We start from the raw sequence: 19,558 nt of genomic DNA, 5'->3' as shown, positions 1-19,558 counted from the left end.
TGTCACCTCATCCCCAACCCAAAAATTGCTTTCCGAGTTTCGAAAAATATACATTCAAATAGTACAAGGAAAAAATGTTCAGCACCAATGATCAAGCGATGTCATGCGTATATGGGTGCCATCTAAAATGACCATAATGTGGGAGAAATTTAGTAACTTTACTTTGCGGTTCTGCCTCTCCAACTCTCCGAGTGCGTTGTATAACATTCCTTCAGGTAAACATGGTAAATGCGCTGCAGCTTCGCAACACGAGTTGTGTGGCTTCCCACGCGTCTCGTGCCCCCATGCGAGTGGAAAACAGAAAACGTCGAAGGACGTAATCGTGCACAGCATCCGCAACTCTCCGCAAATATCCGTAAGCGGACGAAAATGTTGTGATACGTTAACTTTCCGTTGATTTCAAATACTTACGGTGGACATAAACGAACGCAAACGGAAGGGAGGTAAAATGTTTTGCGGATGGTCTGCGTTCAAGCTATGGAGAGTTACGTTAAATTACGGGTAGTTACGTTTGGTAACGGTTACCTTACGTAAGTATGCGTCCGTGGAGTCCCTCTGCGAAATTTGAACATTTCAAAATTTCGCAGGTTTGCCGCCTTCATTTTACGTTTCTTTACAGACGAGTTACGGACAGTTACGTCTACATATGTCCCTGCGGATGCCTGGGTTCACGCTGCGTCTCCCTGCGTCCACTCATCCGCATCTATCCGCGGCGTACGTAACCCATCGTAAAGCACTGTGTGACTGTTGCATTAGCACGCAGGAGATAATAGGAACGAAACATTCAAGCGACACAATTCCCACAACACGCGCAGCGCTCCATCACACACACACACACAACACACACACACACGCACAAACGGACACTCAATTATCATGTGCACGCGCACATACACACTTCCTTGAAACCTTACCATGACTTTTTACATGGCATGTTTGCATGGATGTAGCCATGTAAGTTATGTGTTAGTATTTCAATGACTATGTCCAGAACGATATTACCCAGCAAAATGTGCTTCGAGGGCGGGCGACAATCCGTGCTGCCAGCCCTCGTCACGGATTGTCGCCAGACGACAATCCGTGACGGGGGCGACAATCCGTGCCGCCAACGCCCGTCACGGATTGTCGCCCCGAGCAGGAGGCGACAATCCGTGTCGCAACATACGTGACTCATGACGTCAAACGGTAGCACACGTAACATAGAAAATCGACGTATTTGTCCACTAGATTTTATCTTTGATATAAGTGTGAGATCATTTGTATTTCAACGGTATTTCTGCTCCTTTGTGCAACCTGGGTTTCAAAGCTTGCCCCAAAGCCTTTAGAAACCAGCCGATTCTGAAGTTCATTTGCTGATGCTGAAGTCATTTAAATTGAAATTCAAGTTCAGGGAAATAATCTATCTACAAGCTTGAACAGCTGCTGGAACAGCTAAGAAGTTATTACTGAAGAGAGCCACAGACTTCATTGTGTTGAATCAAACAATTTTCTTATTCCCCTTGCTGGCTCACGAGATAATCATCGTACAACACCTCATAATGAGCGAGGTGTATATCTTTAAGTAAATATTGTAGATCACTATCGCTCATCACTTGTTAAAACCAACGTAACAATTCATCTATTCATTCATTCATTCATTCATTCATTCATTCATCCATTCTTTCATTCATTCCTTCAGTTTGGATTTTATTACTCATCAGAATGTCTGAAGACTGAGCTGTGAGTCTACATAAAAATTGGCATAGAAATGAAATAAGAAAAGTAGATTCATATCAGCATTGCAAAATTGTCAAGCATTATATATTATACACTGTAAAACAAAATACAGTCTGTACATAAGATTAAGATTTACATCAAAACAGATTGAAAATATTAGCACCTATAATTATAAATGAGACTTGCGATGAATAACCTAGGAAAGGAGAGATAAGTGTGGAGAGGGAGAGAGAGAGGGGGGGGGGTAAGGAAAGTTTGTGTAAAAGTAGGGAAAAAAGATAGAAATGAATAATGTACGTAAAATTACTTTCAAAACTATGTGTATGATAGAACCAGTTTTGTTGTAGCTTTTACACATACATAGAGAGAGAGAGACATATGTCATAAATTTTACTTTTTTTCATAGCATGTATACTCTACGAGTATGGGTATGTGTGTGTGTGTTTGTGTGTGTGTGTGTGTGTGTGTGTGTGTGAATTAACATTCCATCATGGTCGTGAATTGTGCATTCATGGTATAGTAATGTCTATATATTAGGTTGAATTTAGTTTATGTTCAGATTTCAGTACAGCTGTATTTGCAATTCAACATTGTGGAATGGAAAGATAACAAACTTGTCGATAATGCAATGTTTTGATATAATCACAAAAACAAACAGAAAGTATTCCAAATTCACAGCTTTTAACAGCTTACTTGACAAAATGATACAGAGGTTAGAGGTAATCGAAATGATAAAACCATTTTAAGCGGCCATTATCTGTTTCATAAAAAGAAAAGAATGAAATGACCTGTTGTTTAAAAAAGGCTATTATCACATTTTGCACCAGTCTTCTACGACATATAAAGCAGCATCAGAGAAAAAGTTAGGCTCTTAGAAATGGGATAGGGTCAGGGAAGGAAGCCACTGGCTTACACATGAAACGCATAATGCATTTACATGTTAAACACATAATGCATATTTGTGTTTGGTTCAGTGCTGAAGGTAAATTTTGCCACATGTTGTAAGGCCTTCGTGTAACTCATAAAGAAGTGATAGTTTTGTTACTTCTTTTGTTTCGTCATCGACTGTTGTCAGGCACTCTTTCAGAACCCCCTCAGTAAGGCAATGTGTACTCATCACAGTTATAATAAAGATGCGTATAACTGATGAGCTTCAAAAAGCAGCATTTGAGACATATCATTCCTTTTATGTAATACAGCACATTTATAACTAATCTAAAAATAATTCACCTCATTTTCTGGAGGGAATCGGTAGTAGAATTACCAGCAATGTTGTACTAATGAAAGCTCGTCCTCAGATATATAATCTTTTCAAAACACTCAAATCATGCTTGTGCACACATTCTGGTATTCCCAGGATGTCACTTAAAACACACACACACACACACACACACACACACACACACACCTGGACGTAAAAAGGTCCCACAAAGTATAATGTTAAGATTGTTATGATAACCAACATTGTTAATGCATTTCTTTCCCCTTAACCATGTGCCACAAAATTGATTAACAAAAATATCTGCTCTTCTCTTTCTTTACCATGCAATCGTACTGACTAATGCAGAGGGCAACACACATGTAAATAATAATATGAAGAGTTTGTTTGCAAAAACCGATAAGTCCATTTTTGAAGATTTTGAAGTACGATGTCTGTCATAAAGTACGAAATAATACCTTTCAAATGATACATTGGTCACTACATATAAAGGTACATTTTTGAAGTTATGGTCAAAAGAAGCAAACATTTTCCTATTATTCTCTTTATTTTTCTTGACCTTTAATCGCAAATATCTCCATTTGGCAAATATGGACTTATCGGTTTTTGCAAACAAACTCTTCATATATATGCATACATACATACATACATATATGACCCTGCATGACAAAACAAACATAAAGTCGCCTGGTTGTTTTTACTTAAGAGCAGATTGTGAAATGGCAGACTTCAAACTTTAGTATGATGTATAACTCAATTTAAATGGACTCTCCTAACCTATCCTAATACTGGAAAGAAAGCACACACTGTGGAAAGTGTGAACTGAAAAAAGAGCCTTTGAAGTACAACAGGGTCTATTCAAGCGCTTAATCTTTACCAAGCCGTGCTAGCTGTGCGATGAATAGAGCAAAAAAAAAACAAAACAAAACAAAACAAAACAAAACAAAACAAAACAAAAACAATAAAGGGATTATCACATAAAGCTGAAACTGAGCATGCTCTATTAACACATTCTGCTAATGATTAATGCTAACTTTCGAACCAGTAGCTTTACAAACTTATTAGAGTTGAAAGTAAAGAGTATGGATAGGGTTTTTAAGAAATTAATAGGGGACTTTATAGTCTGGTAGGGATGGGGGGGGGGGGGGGTTCCCGTGCACCCTCCGAACCCCTTTTTTAAACCTGACTTTCTTGTAACCCTAAGGGTGTCTAGTTTATTTTTTTCCCAAGTAAAAATCGTGTCCCGTGGGGGTCATTGAAGGCCATCTTGGTGGCCATCTTGGATTTCCAAGGAAAATCATTAATTTCTATAACTTTTGAACTACACATCATGCATGGACAAACGAAACATTTCTTTAGGGTAAATGTGGCATGAGGAATTTATTGATTGAGATGTTCTTTTTTTTAATGATTCAAGCAAGTTTCATAAAAGAAAAGTTCAAGAATATGAACAATTCACCGGAAAGTACCAAAATAGTTTATTTTTTAACTACACAACATACAGGGACAATTAAAAGATTTCTTCAAAGTAAATGTGGCATGAGGAATCTATTGAGATGATTATTTACATGATTAAATCAAGTTTGATGCAAGAAAAGTCTGAAAATATGAAAAATTCAGTGTCGTTTGCACTTGAAAGTACTCAAAAGTCCGTATACATACATAACAAACTAGACACCTCACAAAAGTGACTAAACATTCTGCCTTTAGATCATGGCTCAAATATTTTGTATTGTATCGAAAGAAAGTGACTAACAACTTTGTCTTTAGATCATAGCCCAAATATGGTGTTTTGTATCGAAAAACATTCAAAAGAATCTGAAGAAAAAATTAACTCCAAGTACTTTGACGCCTCACTCCTGAAATCGAATGAAAAATGTAAGCACTATTGCAATTCATATGCAAATACCCCTAAAATAAAACGTCAAAAGAGGTCAAACATACCAATTTTGATCACTTCGTATGAAAGTGACTAATCGCCAAAAGAAAAGAACTTGAAATGAAATCTAACACTATTTGTGGACATTCTTTAATGTTTCATTTTTTATTTAAAAAGAGTTTGAGTAAGGGTATTTTCATGAAAGTAATCACTGTGCCAAAATGTTTTCATTGAAACTTATTTGAGATTAGGTTAAAAGTGGTCCATTCACATGTGTTTGTTTAAACCTTGTTGTCCGAAAATAAAGAGATAAATTTATCTTGACAGCTAGAAATCCACTCTGTGAATAGAGACTGCTATTGCCATGTAGATTTAAAAACATATATATATATATATATATGAATACTTGCATATGAATCGCTATTGTGCTTACATTCTGCATTCAATTTCAACAACAGAAAGTTCGAATTGTTTGAAAGTAAATTTTCTTTCAAATTCTGTTAAAAGTTGTCTGATACAAGACACAATATTTGAGCTATGATCAAAAGACAAAGTGGTTATCTGCGTTGATGTCTGCCAAATTCATACTTAACATAATTGTGATAGCTATTATGACATGCGGACTGTCTTATCATTTTTATCAGTAGCGGCAGCTCTATCTCCCCCTGAACACATTTCAGAATCATATTCATGTGTTAAAAGCAACATTCATGAGATCTGGATAACATTATTAAGAATGTGACTGAAAAAGGAACGAAAGCCCAAGGCATTCGTATGATACTATCATATATACTACCAACCATCAATAAAAGATCCAAATGTCAATATGAAATAATATGATTTTAATGTATTTTCATATTCACGAGGATTACAAACTGCTTTTGAATTGGGTAGTATCAAATGTGGTATTGTCATTTGATTGTGGAGGTGGTGTATCTTCTCGTCGCTATGTATCTGCGATTGCACTGTCTTTTGCACATTCTTTGAAAGAGGATATACATTTAAAACATCAGTACATCACACAAATCCCGCCATGCAGTGGATTGTTGTGGCTTGATTATCAATAAATCAAAACTGAAAGTTATGGAAGAGGCTAATGAGCTCACTCATACAACACATACACAATGGAATTCCTTGCTTATTCATGTTTTGTGTGAAAGTACATTTTCTAAAGGCGTATCCAAACACGGATATGAAAGTAAGGATAAATGAGTAGTCCTTCCGTTTGAAAGTGACAATGAGAGGGGGAATTTTACAAGCGTTATCTTCTATAAATATTGAACGAATGCATAACATTCATAAAAAAGGGCCTCCGTGCCTGGATATCGGAATGCAAATTGTTTTGTTAAACTATACTTTGACACACAAACAATGGCACCTGCGCAGTTTTAACAGGCGCACTTCGGCCCTTTGTATCGATTACAATGTGGTTATTGTTTCTTGTTATAGAATCACATCTGATCACTCCGCACTCCTTGCAGGCCAGGGAGTAATCCTTTAATATTGACAATAGGTATTACCGAAGAGTCACGGGCAGGGATAACAGAGACGGGGCCAATCATCAGATTAGACTGGAAGTTTGCAGTTCCTACTTTGACAAAATAATGACTTTGAATATCGCAGAAGACAGGAGGATGGCCTACCTAGCATGGTTTGGTGTCGTTTTCCTCTGCTGTTACCCGTCGCTCGCTTTGTCAAGAGATACATGTAGGTATATCGTTGTTTTCTTTATTGTTAGTCGGGTTGCACTGTGATTGAAACGAGGGAATTAGTGAAGACAAAGATTTCTCTCCCTAACCCTGGGAGTTGAACTTCTTCAAAGTTCAATTTTATGTTGTTCTCTTTTATTCATGTAATGGTTGTTAGTGATTTGATTTCTTTTAGCCTGTTTGTGTTGTTTTGTCGTGTTCATTTGCCAAAAGCGCTCCACTCTTGAATACTCCTTTCAATAGATTATTATGCACTCAAATTATCTAGTACTTGAGTTAAGAGTCATTTTAAGTTTGACTATCGTGATGTCCCACTAATCTATTGCTTGGCGTGATTTTTTTCTTTGTTTTGAAAAACTTATATACCTTCAACTGCACCCTGTTTACCCAAATGACATCTTTTTCTGCATGCAAAATTATTATCGAAGAAAAAGTAGATGAAATGATATCTGAAGATATCTGGCAAAAAGTTAAGCGTCTCGTGGAGCACAGTTTATTTTTTTCCCATTTTTCTTCTTCAATTCATGATTTATCACTGGATATCGATAGACCTTATCTACCCCTCTTTATCCACTGCAGATTTACATCTAAAGTGTACGGGGGAAACACTAGAGACCAAGGTGTCGTGTAACGAAGCATGCGTCCGCAGTAGAAACAGCTGGATTCTTCAAGCACCTTGCGGGCGGAGAATATTATTTGAAGTGAAGCCAATCAGTTACCCAGCCTTTGATGTGCTGGATGTGATGGCTAAGAAATCATTTGACATCACAATTCTATGGCGCCGCCCGTTTTCTCCCATTTTGTCACTTGCCCATCAGATGAAGCTAACTTTGAGGTATATATACCTACCCGGTGGAATTTACGATTAGCGCGAAGTGTTATGACGGTAAGCATTCATTGATGTCAGTATGATTAAGAACATTAGTGTTCGATAAGAACATGGGCCTGGTTGTATTTCACGTTGTTCAGTTTGTTTGTTTGTTTCTTTCTTTCTTTCTTTCTTTCTTTTAATTGCGTGAAAAAAAAAGCATAATGTGTTGACTACAGGAAAACGAGCGACATGCTCTGATTTAAAAAGAAACAGAAAAAAGTACGAACTGGTTGCAATCAAATAACGTACAAGCGAAAGTGGAGTGATACTTTTTTTTTTTCCGACCATAGTCCATCCTGTGTAAAAATGCCTCTACAAATATATAGAAAGTGTTCTCACATCGTCCACCTATGCTATTAAGATTTGAATCCCTGTGGACGGAGTGAGTGAGCGTACGACGAGTTGACTTAGATCTTGAAAATAAATCTAATTTGCATAAAAAGAACGGCATGTTACGTCGACTTTCATCAGGGTCCTATAGCACATGATAATAATCAGCTCTATAAGCTATACCGCATATAAAGCAGCATGTTCATATCTGTTGTAAAATAAAAGTAAAACGCGTAGTTATAATGCAAAGTACATTTTCTTTTATCACGTATGTCTGTACCAAATAAGACATACACTACTTTAATCTGTTATCTCCATAGATTGCAAGAAACGTGTGACCGCAAGGTTTTGTTGATTTCCCTCAAAATCAAATGTTGTCCTACACCCAGCAACTGAATATGTCAGAAAAGAGTTCACGGCTTGTGACAAACTGAAACTTTTCTTTCTAATGAGTGGCTGGTAATTCGTCCTTTTTTTCTCTCTCTTAAACAGAGATTCATGAAGTATTAGAAAATGCCTTCCGTTCCGAAATTACGGCGAGGAAGTAACACAGAATAAAAATCGATAATGATGCCCAATGTATTATAGTACACGCCTTACAAAATCAAACACGAGCATAACTATAATCCACTACACTGTAACATGTTATTGCAGCCTTTATTGCCTGTCTTTAAGGTTTTTTTAAGAAGTAAAATCACAAAGTATTAACGTGAAAAAAGTGTCTTTAATATTTCATGTAGAAGGAGTACATACTTGGGGTAGAAAATAAAAACTCTCCCAACGGTAAATCTTGCTATTTCGGAACTGCGACCCTTCCCAAGTCCCACTCGGTTTTCACCGTGCTTTAATTTAATTCATCAGTCTAGATGTCAGAGTTTTATTATAAAAAGTGTTCATATCGTTTTCATGCGCTTTATAGAAACGCCCAATGTGAAACTGGTTGGCGGACCCTCTCCCCTTGAAGGATATGTCGTCTTCGAACCAGACAGATATGTTTGCTATGAAGGATTTAACGCCGAGGCTGCCAAACTGGTCTGCGAAGAACTCGGCTTCCCAGCGGCTGAGGGGTATTCTGATCAAGCATTTCCACGGACAGTATCGCGGAGCAGGACTGGACGGTTATCATGTGAAGATACACGTAAGTTGAAAAAAGAATTATTACAGGGATTTTTATTTGATAACTGCGAGAAAGCACATCTTTGAAAGGAAAAAGAACCAAAAAAAATAAGGAAAGAAATGTTGCAGAAAATGATACAACGCAATGTGAGGTACATTAGGTATGGTTGGTTGGCATCCATTCGTCTCGAGAAACGATGGCGTAGCACTAGCTAGGCAAGAAGTTTGCACTGCCTTGAGTGGCTGTAAAGCCCCACTCTTGAATGGCAATCCTTAGAGCACTTGCAGCAGATGAAGTCTGTTGGGGCCAATACTAAGACTGCCCGTGCCTTTCTCTTAGCTCTCCTGTCGGTCTGCTGGTCTGCTGTACGTGCCTTACAGCTTCAGCTCTCTGAACGCCCTCCCTGACGGTGCCTCTCCATAGCGGACGATCTTCAGCTGGTATACAGATGGTAAATCAAAATAATAAGAATTGAGAACTGTTCAGAGCGGTGGCAAAAATATCATATAAGAGGAGACCGTGGTTAGCAGCTGGGCACCGGGGTTACTTGACCCCTAATTTTGGAAAGTTAATATTTATTCCCCATGTCTCAACTGATATTATTATTTTTCATGTGCAAGTCTTACATATTTTAGATATTTTTTCTTCGTTATTCATAGGATGGTCTCATGATTCTGTTTCACTCTTTGTTGAATGAAAAAATAGAAATGAATTGAAATGAATTGAAGGATAACGTAGGAAAACATTGTATTCCCTTCTTTTCTTTTTCTGGCTTTTTTACCTGTTGAATTTTGTATAATCCTACCATTAATCTTCACTATTTATCCCGCCATTCATATCAACAATTCAGTTCGTATGCCTTTTCTTGTACTACTTGGAGTTATCTGCCGCTCTTATCGGTTTTTATGTCTTTTTTGTTTTTTATTTTTGGTATATGAACATATGGACACATGCTGATTACCTATTCCTGGCCCATTGTGTTTCCATGTTTTTGTGCTTTGGACCAATCCACCTACCCTTGTTTCTTTACGGCCATACCCGCTATTCCTCATATTGCCTTATACCATCTCAAAAATCTCACTGCCTGTTTTGCATTATTTACCTATTCCATTATTGAAGTTTATGTTTGATGTGTATTTATTATAATTGTGACGTATTTTGTTCTCTTGTTATGCATATATGCAATGCAAATGTACATTTAGTTGTGAATTCTATGAGGTCTGTGACATACCTTAAAGCCTTCGAGCTACTTGATTGCTATTTTACATTTGAACAATGAACCATAAAACTATGAATTGATATTATTTTCATTAATATTATTTTTTCATAGGGACTGCAGTAATCCCTATTTGTAAAAAAGTAAAAAATAAAACAAAAGATGAAGTATTCTGAAATCATGTAGATTTCGAAAACTAGGCGACGCTTTTTCAGACTGTCAGACGGGAAGTGAATAGTGAATGAAGCAACGTTCAGAATTTGACGGGTTTGTGTTTTTTTTTTTTTCACTTCAACCTCCAAATGGACTTGATGCATTTGAAACATGTCTACTATATTTGCGTTCGAGACATTTCTTTCACATTTTTCTACTTTGCTTTGTATGAGTGTGTCAATGCTTTTGAAGTTTTGTAATTGAGTTTCACGACATCAATGCATAGGTCGTGGCACGTATCAACGTTTGACGGATTGTCAACAGACACCTGCTAACTGTTCCTTGAATAAGGCTGTTAGACTCAAATGTCAAGGTGAGCCTACTGATACAATTACAAGTAAGTTTGTGTTGATGTTTTGTATATCATAATGCTTGAATAACATTGTTTTGGGCAATCAAGAACAGAAGTGTTCTCTTTTTGTACGAACATTATGTTTTTAAATGACATGATTATTATCTATATGCAACTATACCCTTTTGCGGCAGTACACTTATTAATGGAATACAATGGATACATTATTAATAAAGGGTCTTTGCTAAACACGTCTTATATCATTTGCAAGCAAGGAATGAGTAAAGTGAGTTTAAAAGAACAAAATCATATTAGTTTGTATTTTGCACTAAGTTATCGGTCGTGTAAGTGCATTGACAAAACGTGATTGGCAGTCTTATCAAAATTAGGTATGTCACAATTACGTAACAAGGATTGGCTAATAATTTTAGAGTATATTGGATACAGCTTTCCCAGGTGACCATCATCTTGTTTCACATCTATGAAAAACCTGGATTTCTTGGATGCTAGTTTGACGATGAACAGACATTTAAGTCTGTATCTTTCTTCGGATTTGACGTTTATTCTAAGAAAAAAAAAATGTATGTTCATCTGTAGAGGCAAACCCGTGTATATGACACTTGAGACGCTGCTGTTGTACGTAATAGATTTATAAAAACTGTTTTCAATCAGAACCGTTTGGCGAGAGAGAGTCTGAGGAAAGGAAATGGACATGCCCCAGACAGGTAGACCATGAATCTGACCAACTGGCCCACGAGTCATTTAACAGTGAGTATAAAAGGCATATACACCATGTGTGAATTGTAAGCAGTCAATAGTAAATAGATGACAAATTTGAAAATAAAAAAAACATAACAAGCGTCAAAAGAAATACACACGATATGTTATAATTTCTCTTTGCTTCAATCGTGTCAGGAATTGTGTACATTGCATGAAAAAGGAACAGTGTATGATGCATTTTACAAACGTGAGGTTGCTAAATGTTTGTGTGACTATCGTTGAAACTGTACAGCCGCGGTCACCGTGGATCTACTATGATAGGCCCGAGGATGAATCAATTGGGTAAATGTAATTCGTTCTACATTATTTTGTGATATGCACGAACATGCAAGTTAAGGAATAAAATTGGGTTAATCAATACGTGACGTAGCTTCTCCACACTTTATTTGTCAAGCTTTTGGCCTTCTTGGATTTGGTCGCGGATGCATAGTGTTTTCCACAAACAAAATCAAAATAGGTGAAAATCTTAGCATATTTCATATTTTACATTGAGAATCTGAATTATGCTTAAATGTACATGTAGATCATAATAAATACAGAAAAGGACAAAATTGTGCTGTAGATGGTGTTCAAGGTTCAAGGTTCAAATTTATTTCCATTTCCATCAAATAAACATTAAATAAAAAATTACATACAATGAAGAAGCACAAGATATTTAAAATGATTTCAAAAACTTAAATTAACAAAATACATATGACGATGAGTAACAACATAAATTCTTTTGTTAAGTATGAATACAAATACTTAGTACACATAGAATAAGGAGGGAAATGGAAATGGAGGGTTCCACTAAAAAGCAAAGCTTCTATGATATGGGAAGCTCAGAAAAATTATACATAAGAGACCGAATAATGACTTTGAAATGAAACTACAATAGGAACCAATGTCAACTGACATGAAATCAAATTAGGAAGAAAAAAAAGAGAGCAAAAAACGAAACTACAACACGCGCCATCGTGGACACAGGCAAACTGGATTCCGTGATGTAAGAGTATTCAATGATAAAACTGACCCTGGATTGAGTATATTGTGAAGAATTGTGTACATATACCGGTAAGAATGCAGACGAGCAGACGTGATAGACGGAGAGAATAGACACAATACAATGGCATACGGTACAATAACAGGAATATCTGGGGAGAACTTATGTTTGACAGATTATTTTTCTGTCATAGAACAATATATAATTTTGTTATGTTTAGAAAAAATGATAACTTGATTGAGATAATAAAATGAACCTCATTCGGTTGTATAAAAATTCAATGAAAATTATTTTAATCTATCCTTGAAAGAATTCAAAGTTTTACCTGTTACTATATTGTTAGGAAATGAGTTCCAATACTTTGGCCCGTCGTAGATGAAGGTGTTGTGAGCCAGTGTAGTTAAATGGCCAATGAAATTCATTCGGTCGCCATTGTTGGATAATTGTGACTGGATTGATCTCGTCGAAACATTGTTTCAAATATATTTGGAAGATTAGTTTTTAATATAATTACGCATAAATTGTCCTAAATTAAACAAATACAAGTCTTTAATTGTCAATATTTTGTTTTCAAAGAACGGATCAGTATGAGGAAAAATGCAGAATGACATTAATATGTATGAACATTTTCAGGTGGAGCACCATCAAAAGCAATATCAACAAGTAGCGCCTCTGTAGAGTTCCTGATATTTGTTTTTGAAGATTGAGAGATAATTTATTTGTTTTATCCATTGGGCGACATTTCTAATTCAGAGTTTAGTGCAATTACAAGAATGAGAGGATTTTTGTGCGAAAAAAAAAATAAATTTGAGTCATCCGCAGTTGTAGATAAAGTCAATGTTCATTCCCTTTTACAAACGACTTGCAACTTACGAGTAAGGATAATATATATATATATATATATATGTATATATATATATATATATATATATATATATGTATATATATATATATATATATATATAATTTAATATAAAAACAGGTTACGGAAACACTTTACATACATACACGCACACACACACACACAACCGTGCATATATATATATATATATATATATGTATATGTGTGTGTGTGTGTGTGGCCCTGAATCACAAAACAAACAAAAAGTCACCAGGCATGGACTTTTAGTTAGGACAAATTCTTAAAGAGTAAACTCTAAGCTCCAAAATACTGTATGACTTAATACAAATAAACTTTTCTAATCTATCGAAGTACCGTGTATATATGATTATGGTCTATTCACTCACTTAGTCTTAAGCAATCCGTTATCTGTGTAATGAGAGGGACCCCCCCCCCAAAAAAAAAAAAAAAAAAAAAAAAGATCTAAAACTGCATAACAGCAACACTTAAATGATTATCAAGTTACGCTGAAAGAGTGATCTATCAACACACTCTATCCAAAGCAACTACCTAATTTCAAAAAAGTAACACCTTTCTTTACAAGGTTATTAGCTTTGAGAGTGAATTAAGACTGTGTTCAGAGTTTTTAAGAAATTAAAAGGGGCATTCAAGATATACGTTATTTGAGTATTCCACAAAACAAGTTTTCTAAAAAAAAAAAAAAAAAAAAAAACTGCTTACAATTTTCCATTTTGGTAGATGATTCAATTTTTAGCATGATGTAGAAAAAGTATTAAAATCTCACAAAATATAATAGACTCAAGTTTGGCTAGGTTGACAAGTTTCACCTATTTGGAGTCCTCACGTAAAGCCAGGGCGTGCGACTTTATGTTTGTATTGTGATGGACAGTCATATAATACTCTCTCTCTCTTCACATAATATATATTTATATATTATATATTATGTTAATAATATATGTATATATATACATATTAATTATATATAATTATATATATATATATATATATATATATATATATATATTTTTTCTTTTCTTGAAATTAACAGTTTCCGTCGGGTTTTGTGTTCACCCTGGTCATGTGCCAAATGGTAATTGGGACTCTAATATGACATACTTTGGATCTGAGATAACTCTCACCTGCGATGAAGGCTACAACATCAATGGTAGTGCGACACTGCAGTGTGCAGGGCTACCCGGACGGTCGACTTACTTTCCGACCTGGAACGTGTCAATCCCATTCTGCTTGAAATCCGAAACTGTAGCAAAAGGTTTCCCGTTCATATACAACTTGTATTTTGTCAAAAGTAAAACATTCAGTTGGCTACACTGAATATAACACAGTATAACACTGAGCCTATTTCAGAGAAGGAACTGAGGATGATAGCTCGTAATCGGACATAAAGTGGGACATTTATGAGGTTTATTGAAATTTCCCCGAAAGTTCTCGTAACAGGGAAGTCAGCCGTAATCATTACTGAAGATATCATTTCATTTTCATTTCATTTCAATTTATTTCCATATCTCTCACATAAATCACAATAAAGTATACAAATACAAATACAAAAATTATATAGAAGATACATTAGATGGAACTTCACGGGAATGTAGAAAAGTTTGTATTGGTATACATGCTAGTTAAACTAAGGTCATAATGCGGAAAATATGATAGGGCCTGCGTAAAAGCAAGCTTGTAGAGTCACAGGTTCCGTGATAAATCAGATTAGGGGAACTATGAAATACGGATATTCTTTTAGACCATACTATAACTGGGGAAAGCGATTAAAACGAAAAAAAAAAATCAGATCAAATAAGTGTTACTAAATGAAATAAAATTCTTGCAAATGTCGCAGTTTTGCTGAAAGTCAAAAGTACTACTAGTAGTCGAAATACAAGACAGAGACACCATTTTGATCTATGCATTTTTATTCTGTCCCTCGATATATTTAAGAAAACAGTTTTTCTCATATTAAGCCAAGATATACCAAGAGGGGCTGGTGTTTAACGTCCTTTCAATTGAGAGATTTCTATGATACATTACGGTATGGACAGTTATTGTAATTATATGGACAGACCTACCGATTCTTCAAATGATCTTGACAGAGTTTAATATTGTCCAGGAGTGCCGGAGAATTTACCAAACTACTTTGAAACTGAATCAAGTCTTGCACGTCTATGTTTAATGCGTAGGTGGAACAACTATCTCACCAAAACCTACACAGAATGCAGACTGTAACATCTCCAGTGAGTAGCATTCAAATTATCTACAAGCTAGCCATCGTTAGAGTAACTGCAATTGTTTTGAAATGTGTGTTTCGGCATCTGTTGGCATTTGATGTCATTTTTGCTTTTTTTCTATTTCAATCTGACTTAAATATGTCGTTAACCCTAACGCTACCCTATTGATTTAGAAATCGCCTCAGCTCCATGAGATATTGAATTCAACAGCTGTAAAAAGTACTGATGGTGGAATTTTATCTTTAAATATTTTTTTCAGTAAACTTAGAACCACTTTTCTGTTACGAATATGCTTAAGCAAAGTCTGATTCTGTGGACCTCGGTCATTTAACAAATATTATTCATTACCCACAATGCCCTTGATTTCCTCCAATGAAGCAGGCGAGGGAGTCCTAACTTATGAATTAACGACATTGCTCGAGATCAACGCCACGTCGTTTATAAGTAAGATCACTTGTCATCCACTTCACAGTTGTGTACCTTTCTTTTGTACCTCTCTCATTGTTCGGTTTATGATTTGTGTTATCACTTTTTTTTTTACTTTTTTTTTCTTTTTTGCTTACGGCTTCAGGCTCCGTCTCTATTCACTGTTAAAAGATTTGGCTAAAAAAAAAGGAACAAAAAACTTTCAAACTTACCACTTCCTTGCTTTTGTTTATGAAATTATTGTAATGTACACTGTTAGTCATGCTGATAGCTTGGTAATTACAAGAAGCATATCACACTGTCATTCAATGAACGACCAACGCGATTCCCTTTCTTCTTTGCTTTTGACATTTTGTTATGTTCAAAGTCTTTTTCATGGACATGTCATCCTCTTTCTAATCTTCGTTTGGTCAGCATGCCCACAAATGTGACACCACTAGTTATGAAAATGTGTTATTTACTCCATCGGTGTGTATATTATAATTTTATTATACTACTGTTTGTATTTTTATGTGATTCATGACATTTAAGTTCCTAGAACAAATCTTGTTCAAATCGTCAGAGTTACTTTGCAATAATTTTGTATTATTTGGATGTGAAAATAAATTAAATGAAATGAAATATTAGGTGACGAGGTCATTGTGGGTCTAAATACCATGATATCATCATTGTGGCTGTCTGTGCTAAGTATGTTGCTTCTTTTTTTTTTTTTTTCATAAACAGATGATGGCCAACCAACTGAAAATGAAATCATACTAGACACAAGCGAAACAACTACAAGTGAGTTGCATATCCTTATTATTCGATACCATCTAAATATACACATATTCATCTACATATGTATTCAATAATGAAGCAGAAATTGTTTTACTGATATCGTTTAATTTTGTTTTCTTAGATTTTCAATTTCACCATGTATATCAAATGGTTATTCCAACCATGTTTTGCTTCTTGCGATATTTACTCATGTTCATTATTGTAAGCAGATTTATCTTTACACACACACACACACACACACACACACAAACACAAAGTTTTCATGCGACCCGAAATTTTTATTTTAAAAAAAAGTTTTCGACTTGGGATCCTGTGTCATTGCAACAACTTGACCAATTTGCTTTTAATACATGAGAGTCAATTAACAAAATGTATAGTGAAAGACTCATTTCATATCAAGTAATGGTAATTTCTCAAAATTGCATACTTAGTGGTGCCCTATCATTCCAGGTGCAATATAATGTTTTTGTTACATTGCATCTGTGGGCTGTCAATTCAGGATTATTTTATTGATGATAAGATAATGTGCACTTTACTGGATTATGTCAATGCAACGGTCCAATGCAAGTACTATCTTCTTTTCTTTTTCATTTTTTACAAAGGGTGACACTGATTTATTTCATTGATTTCCATTTCAGCTTCTGAAGTTTCTGAGAAAGATGTTGACATCTTTGCAATGGCAGTTCTTATGTGTGTTGGTCCCACGATTGTTGTCATTCTGTTCATCGTATTGTGCAGACAACACAAGAAAAGGTGGATGTTTCATATAAAACCAGTATTATGTGTAGGTGTGTTTGCGTGTGTATGTGTGTCAAAACGTTGGAGGTTGGTGTTTAGTGATTGCTGCGGGAAGTAGTTGAAGCTGTTTCCTATTTGTGCTATTGTACTGTCGTTTCTTACATTCTTTAGTAATGTAATTAGTTCTTCAAACTTTGAGTAAACAACTAAAAATGTATGTGTATGCATCCCAGGAAAACATATCATATTTTCAAAGTGTGTTAATGGATTTCGATGTTCAACCATTATTTAACTATCCTTGTTACATTTTTTCCGTGGGACAAACTGAAACCAAAACAATTTGATAAATTCCTCAATTGCATTTTGTGATATCTGTTTCCATTCGATCTTGAAAATGCAATGCTGTTATTGGTCATTTGTGTTCGGTTTCGTTTCTTCTTCTTTTTTTTTCCAAAAAAAGTAACAGTGTATCTTTCTTATAATTGCCGTTACAGACGCAGATCCTCACAAATTTCAAATCAGACAAACACACAACTGCAGATGCATCCTGTAGACAATCCAAACCAAAATTTGAGCTCGACGGATCATGTTGTATTAAGCAATACAAATACTGACGCTGGAGCAGAGGGTCACCCTTTCCCGAACCACCATGACAGCATTTTCAGTGATGTGCCGACTCATCAAGAGAACCCATATCACATTTACCAGGACGCTGGAGAGGTAGACAAGGGACCGTCCCCGCCATCAAACTTACCAGTCTCCCTTTGCACAGTCTCATTGCAGAGCAACGTCACTTCCTCTGAACACGCCTCAGTAAGTATCCCGTGTGTTTATGAGAACCATGGAGTACAGGAAACATCTTTGGATCAAACGGCGAGCTGCTATGAGGACTGTGAATACCAAGATGTAGACCTCTGCGGAAACGATTGGCTGACGAAAAAAGGCTCTAGATCCTTTGATGGAGCCCACTTGTTTGATGAAAGGTGCTACAATTCGTTGAATTTCCGCAAACAGTCTGCCAAGAACATTCCTAGCAATAGAGAGAGTGAGTACGATCACTGCAATCGTTCCCTCCTGGATAAGAGACTGCAAAGTTCCCCAACAGATCTCTCAGCTTCTGGACCTTCTTCTCATGGTGAAGTTCACTCCGACAGAAATGATGACATATCGTATTCCTGCATGGGATCCCTATCAACCGTCAATCGTGACGATGTTTTCTATTATCAACTACATCCTGGCGAAGCTAATAGCATTGAAACGTTCAACAAACCACAGTTCACTGACGCTTTCGACTCCGGGGAATACTGCTTGTTGAATCCTGATAAAGGTTCCACCCATGACAAGCATCCTACAAAGAGAGATGACATCTTGAGCGACTTCTATGACTCCGAGGGTCCCATGAGTTATGTTTCAAATACCAAACCTTGTGAAGAATTGTATGCAACAGTGAACAAAACAGTTGGGGCATCATCGGCAGCGAAACCAGCAACGTGCGAAGAACTGTATGCAACGGTGAACAAAACAGTTGCGGCAAATTCGGCAGCAAAACCAGCAACGTGCGATGAACTTTATTCAACGGTGAACAAAACAGTTGGGGCAAATTCAGCAGCAAAACCAGCAACGTGCGAAGAACTGTATGCTAAGGTGGACAAAACAAAAGACGGTCAAATTGACAATAAAGCAACGTCACAAGAGGAACTGTATATGAACGTTACTAATACAAATATAGATCTTTGAATGTTTTGTCCTAACCAACTGTTTATGTTTATGTTTCCTTTTGTGTTTGCACAATTATAAGCAAAATAGAAAAGCGTTTCAGAGAAGCCTTTTCTTTTTTAATTAAGAGTACAAATTCAAGATATTGAGTTTTCACTTATTCTTATGTCAGTTTAATTGGGATATCCAATTTTGTTGGATTCACTCGTTTCAGAGCTGATAATCCTCTATTTAACCCGTTCCTTACGGGAACCTGGTATACCAGGTTCCCGTGGGAGCAACTGATATAGGGGAACCTGGTATACCAGGTTCCAAAAATAAAGACAAGAGGGCCTGCTTTAGTGGCCTAAATTCATGTTTCTTTGTCTTTCAATGCCCAGAAAATGGGTTTGATAAGAAGATCAGAGTTTATTCTATCAGCATGTGTTCTCCTTCTGTTTGAAAAATGCGTATTTCACAATATTATATACATTTTTCC

At 36.0% G+C, this 19,558-nt stretch overlaps 1 protein-coding gene across 1 annotated transcript in view; it reads left to right on the top strand.

The window, feature by feature from the left end:
• Positions 1-19,101, top strand: part of LOC140227963 (uncharacterized) — a 49,887-nt gene extending 30,786 nt beyond the window's left edge. Inside the window, exons 4-8 of the mRNA XM_072308345.1 lie at positions 15,376-15,429; positions 15,805-15,867; positions 16,573-16,629; positions 17,265-17,379; positions 17,859-19,101. Coding sequence (XP_072164446.1) covers positions 15,376-15,429; positions 15,805-15,867; positions 16,573-16,629; positions 17,265-17,379; positions 17,859-19,101 — 1,532 coding nt within the window. The remainder of the gene's footprint in view (positions 1-15,375; positions 15,430-15,804; positions 15,868-16,572; positions 16,630-17,264; positions 17,380-17,858) is intronic.
• Positions 19,102-19,558: the final 457 nt, after the last annotated feature.

This window comes from Diadema setosum, chromosome 4 (genome assembly GCF_964275005.1).
Source record: "Diadema setosum chromosome 4, eeDiaSeto1, whole genome shotgun sequence".
Lineage (NCBI taxonomy): Eukaryota > Metazoa > Echinodermata > Echinoidea > Diadematoida > Diadematidae > Diadema > Diadema setosum.
This window is presented reverse-complemented; position numbering and strand designations above follow the sequence as displayed.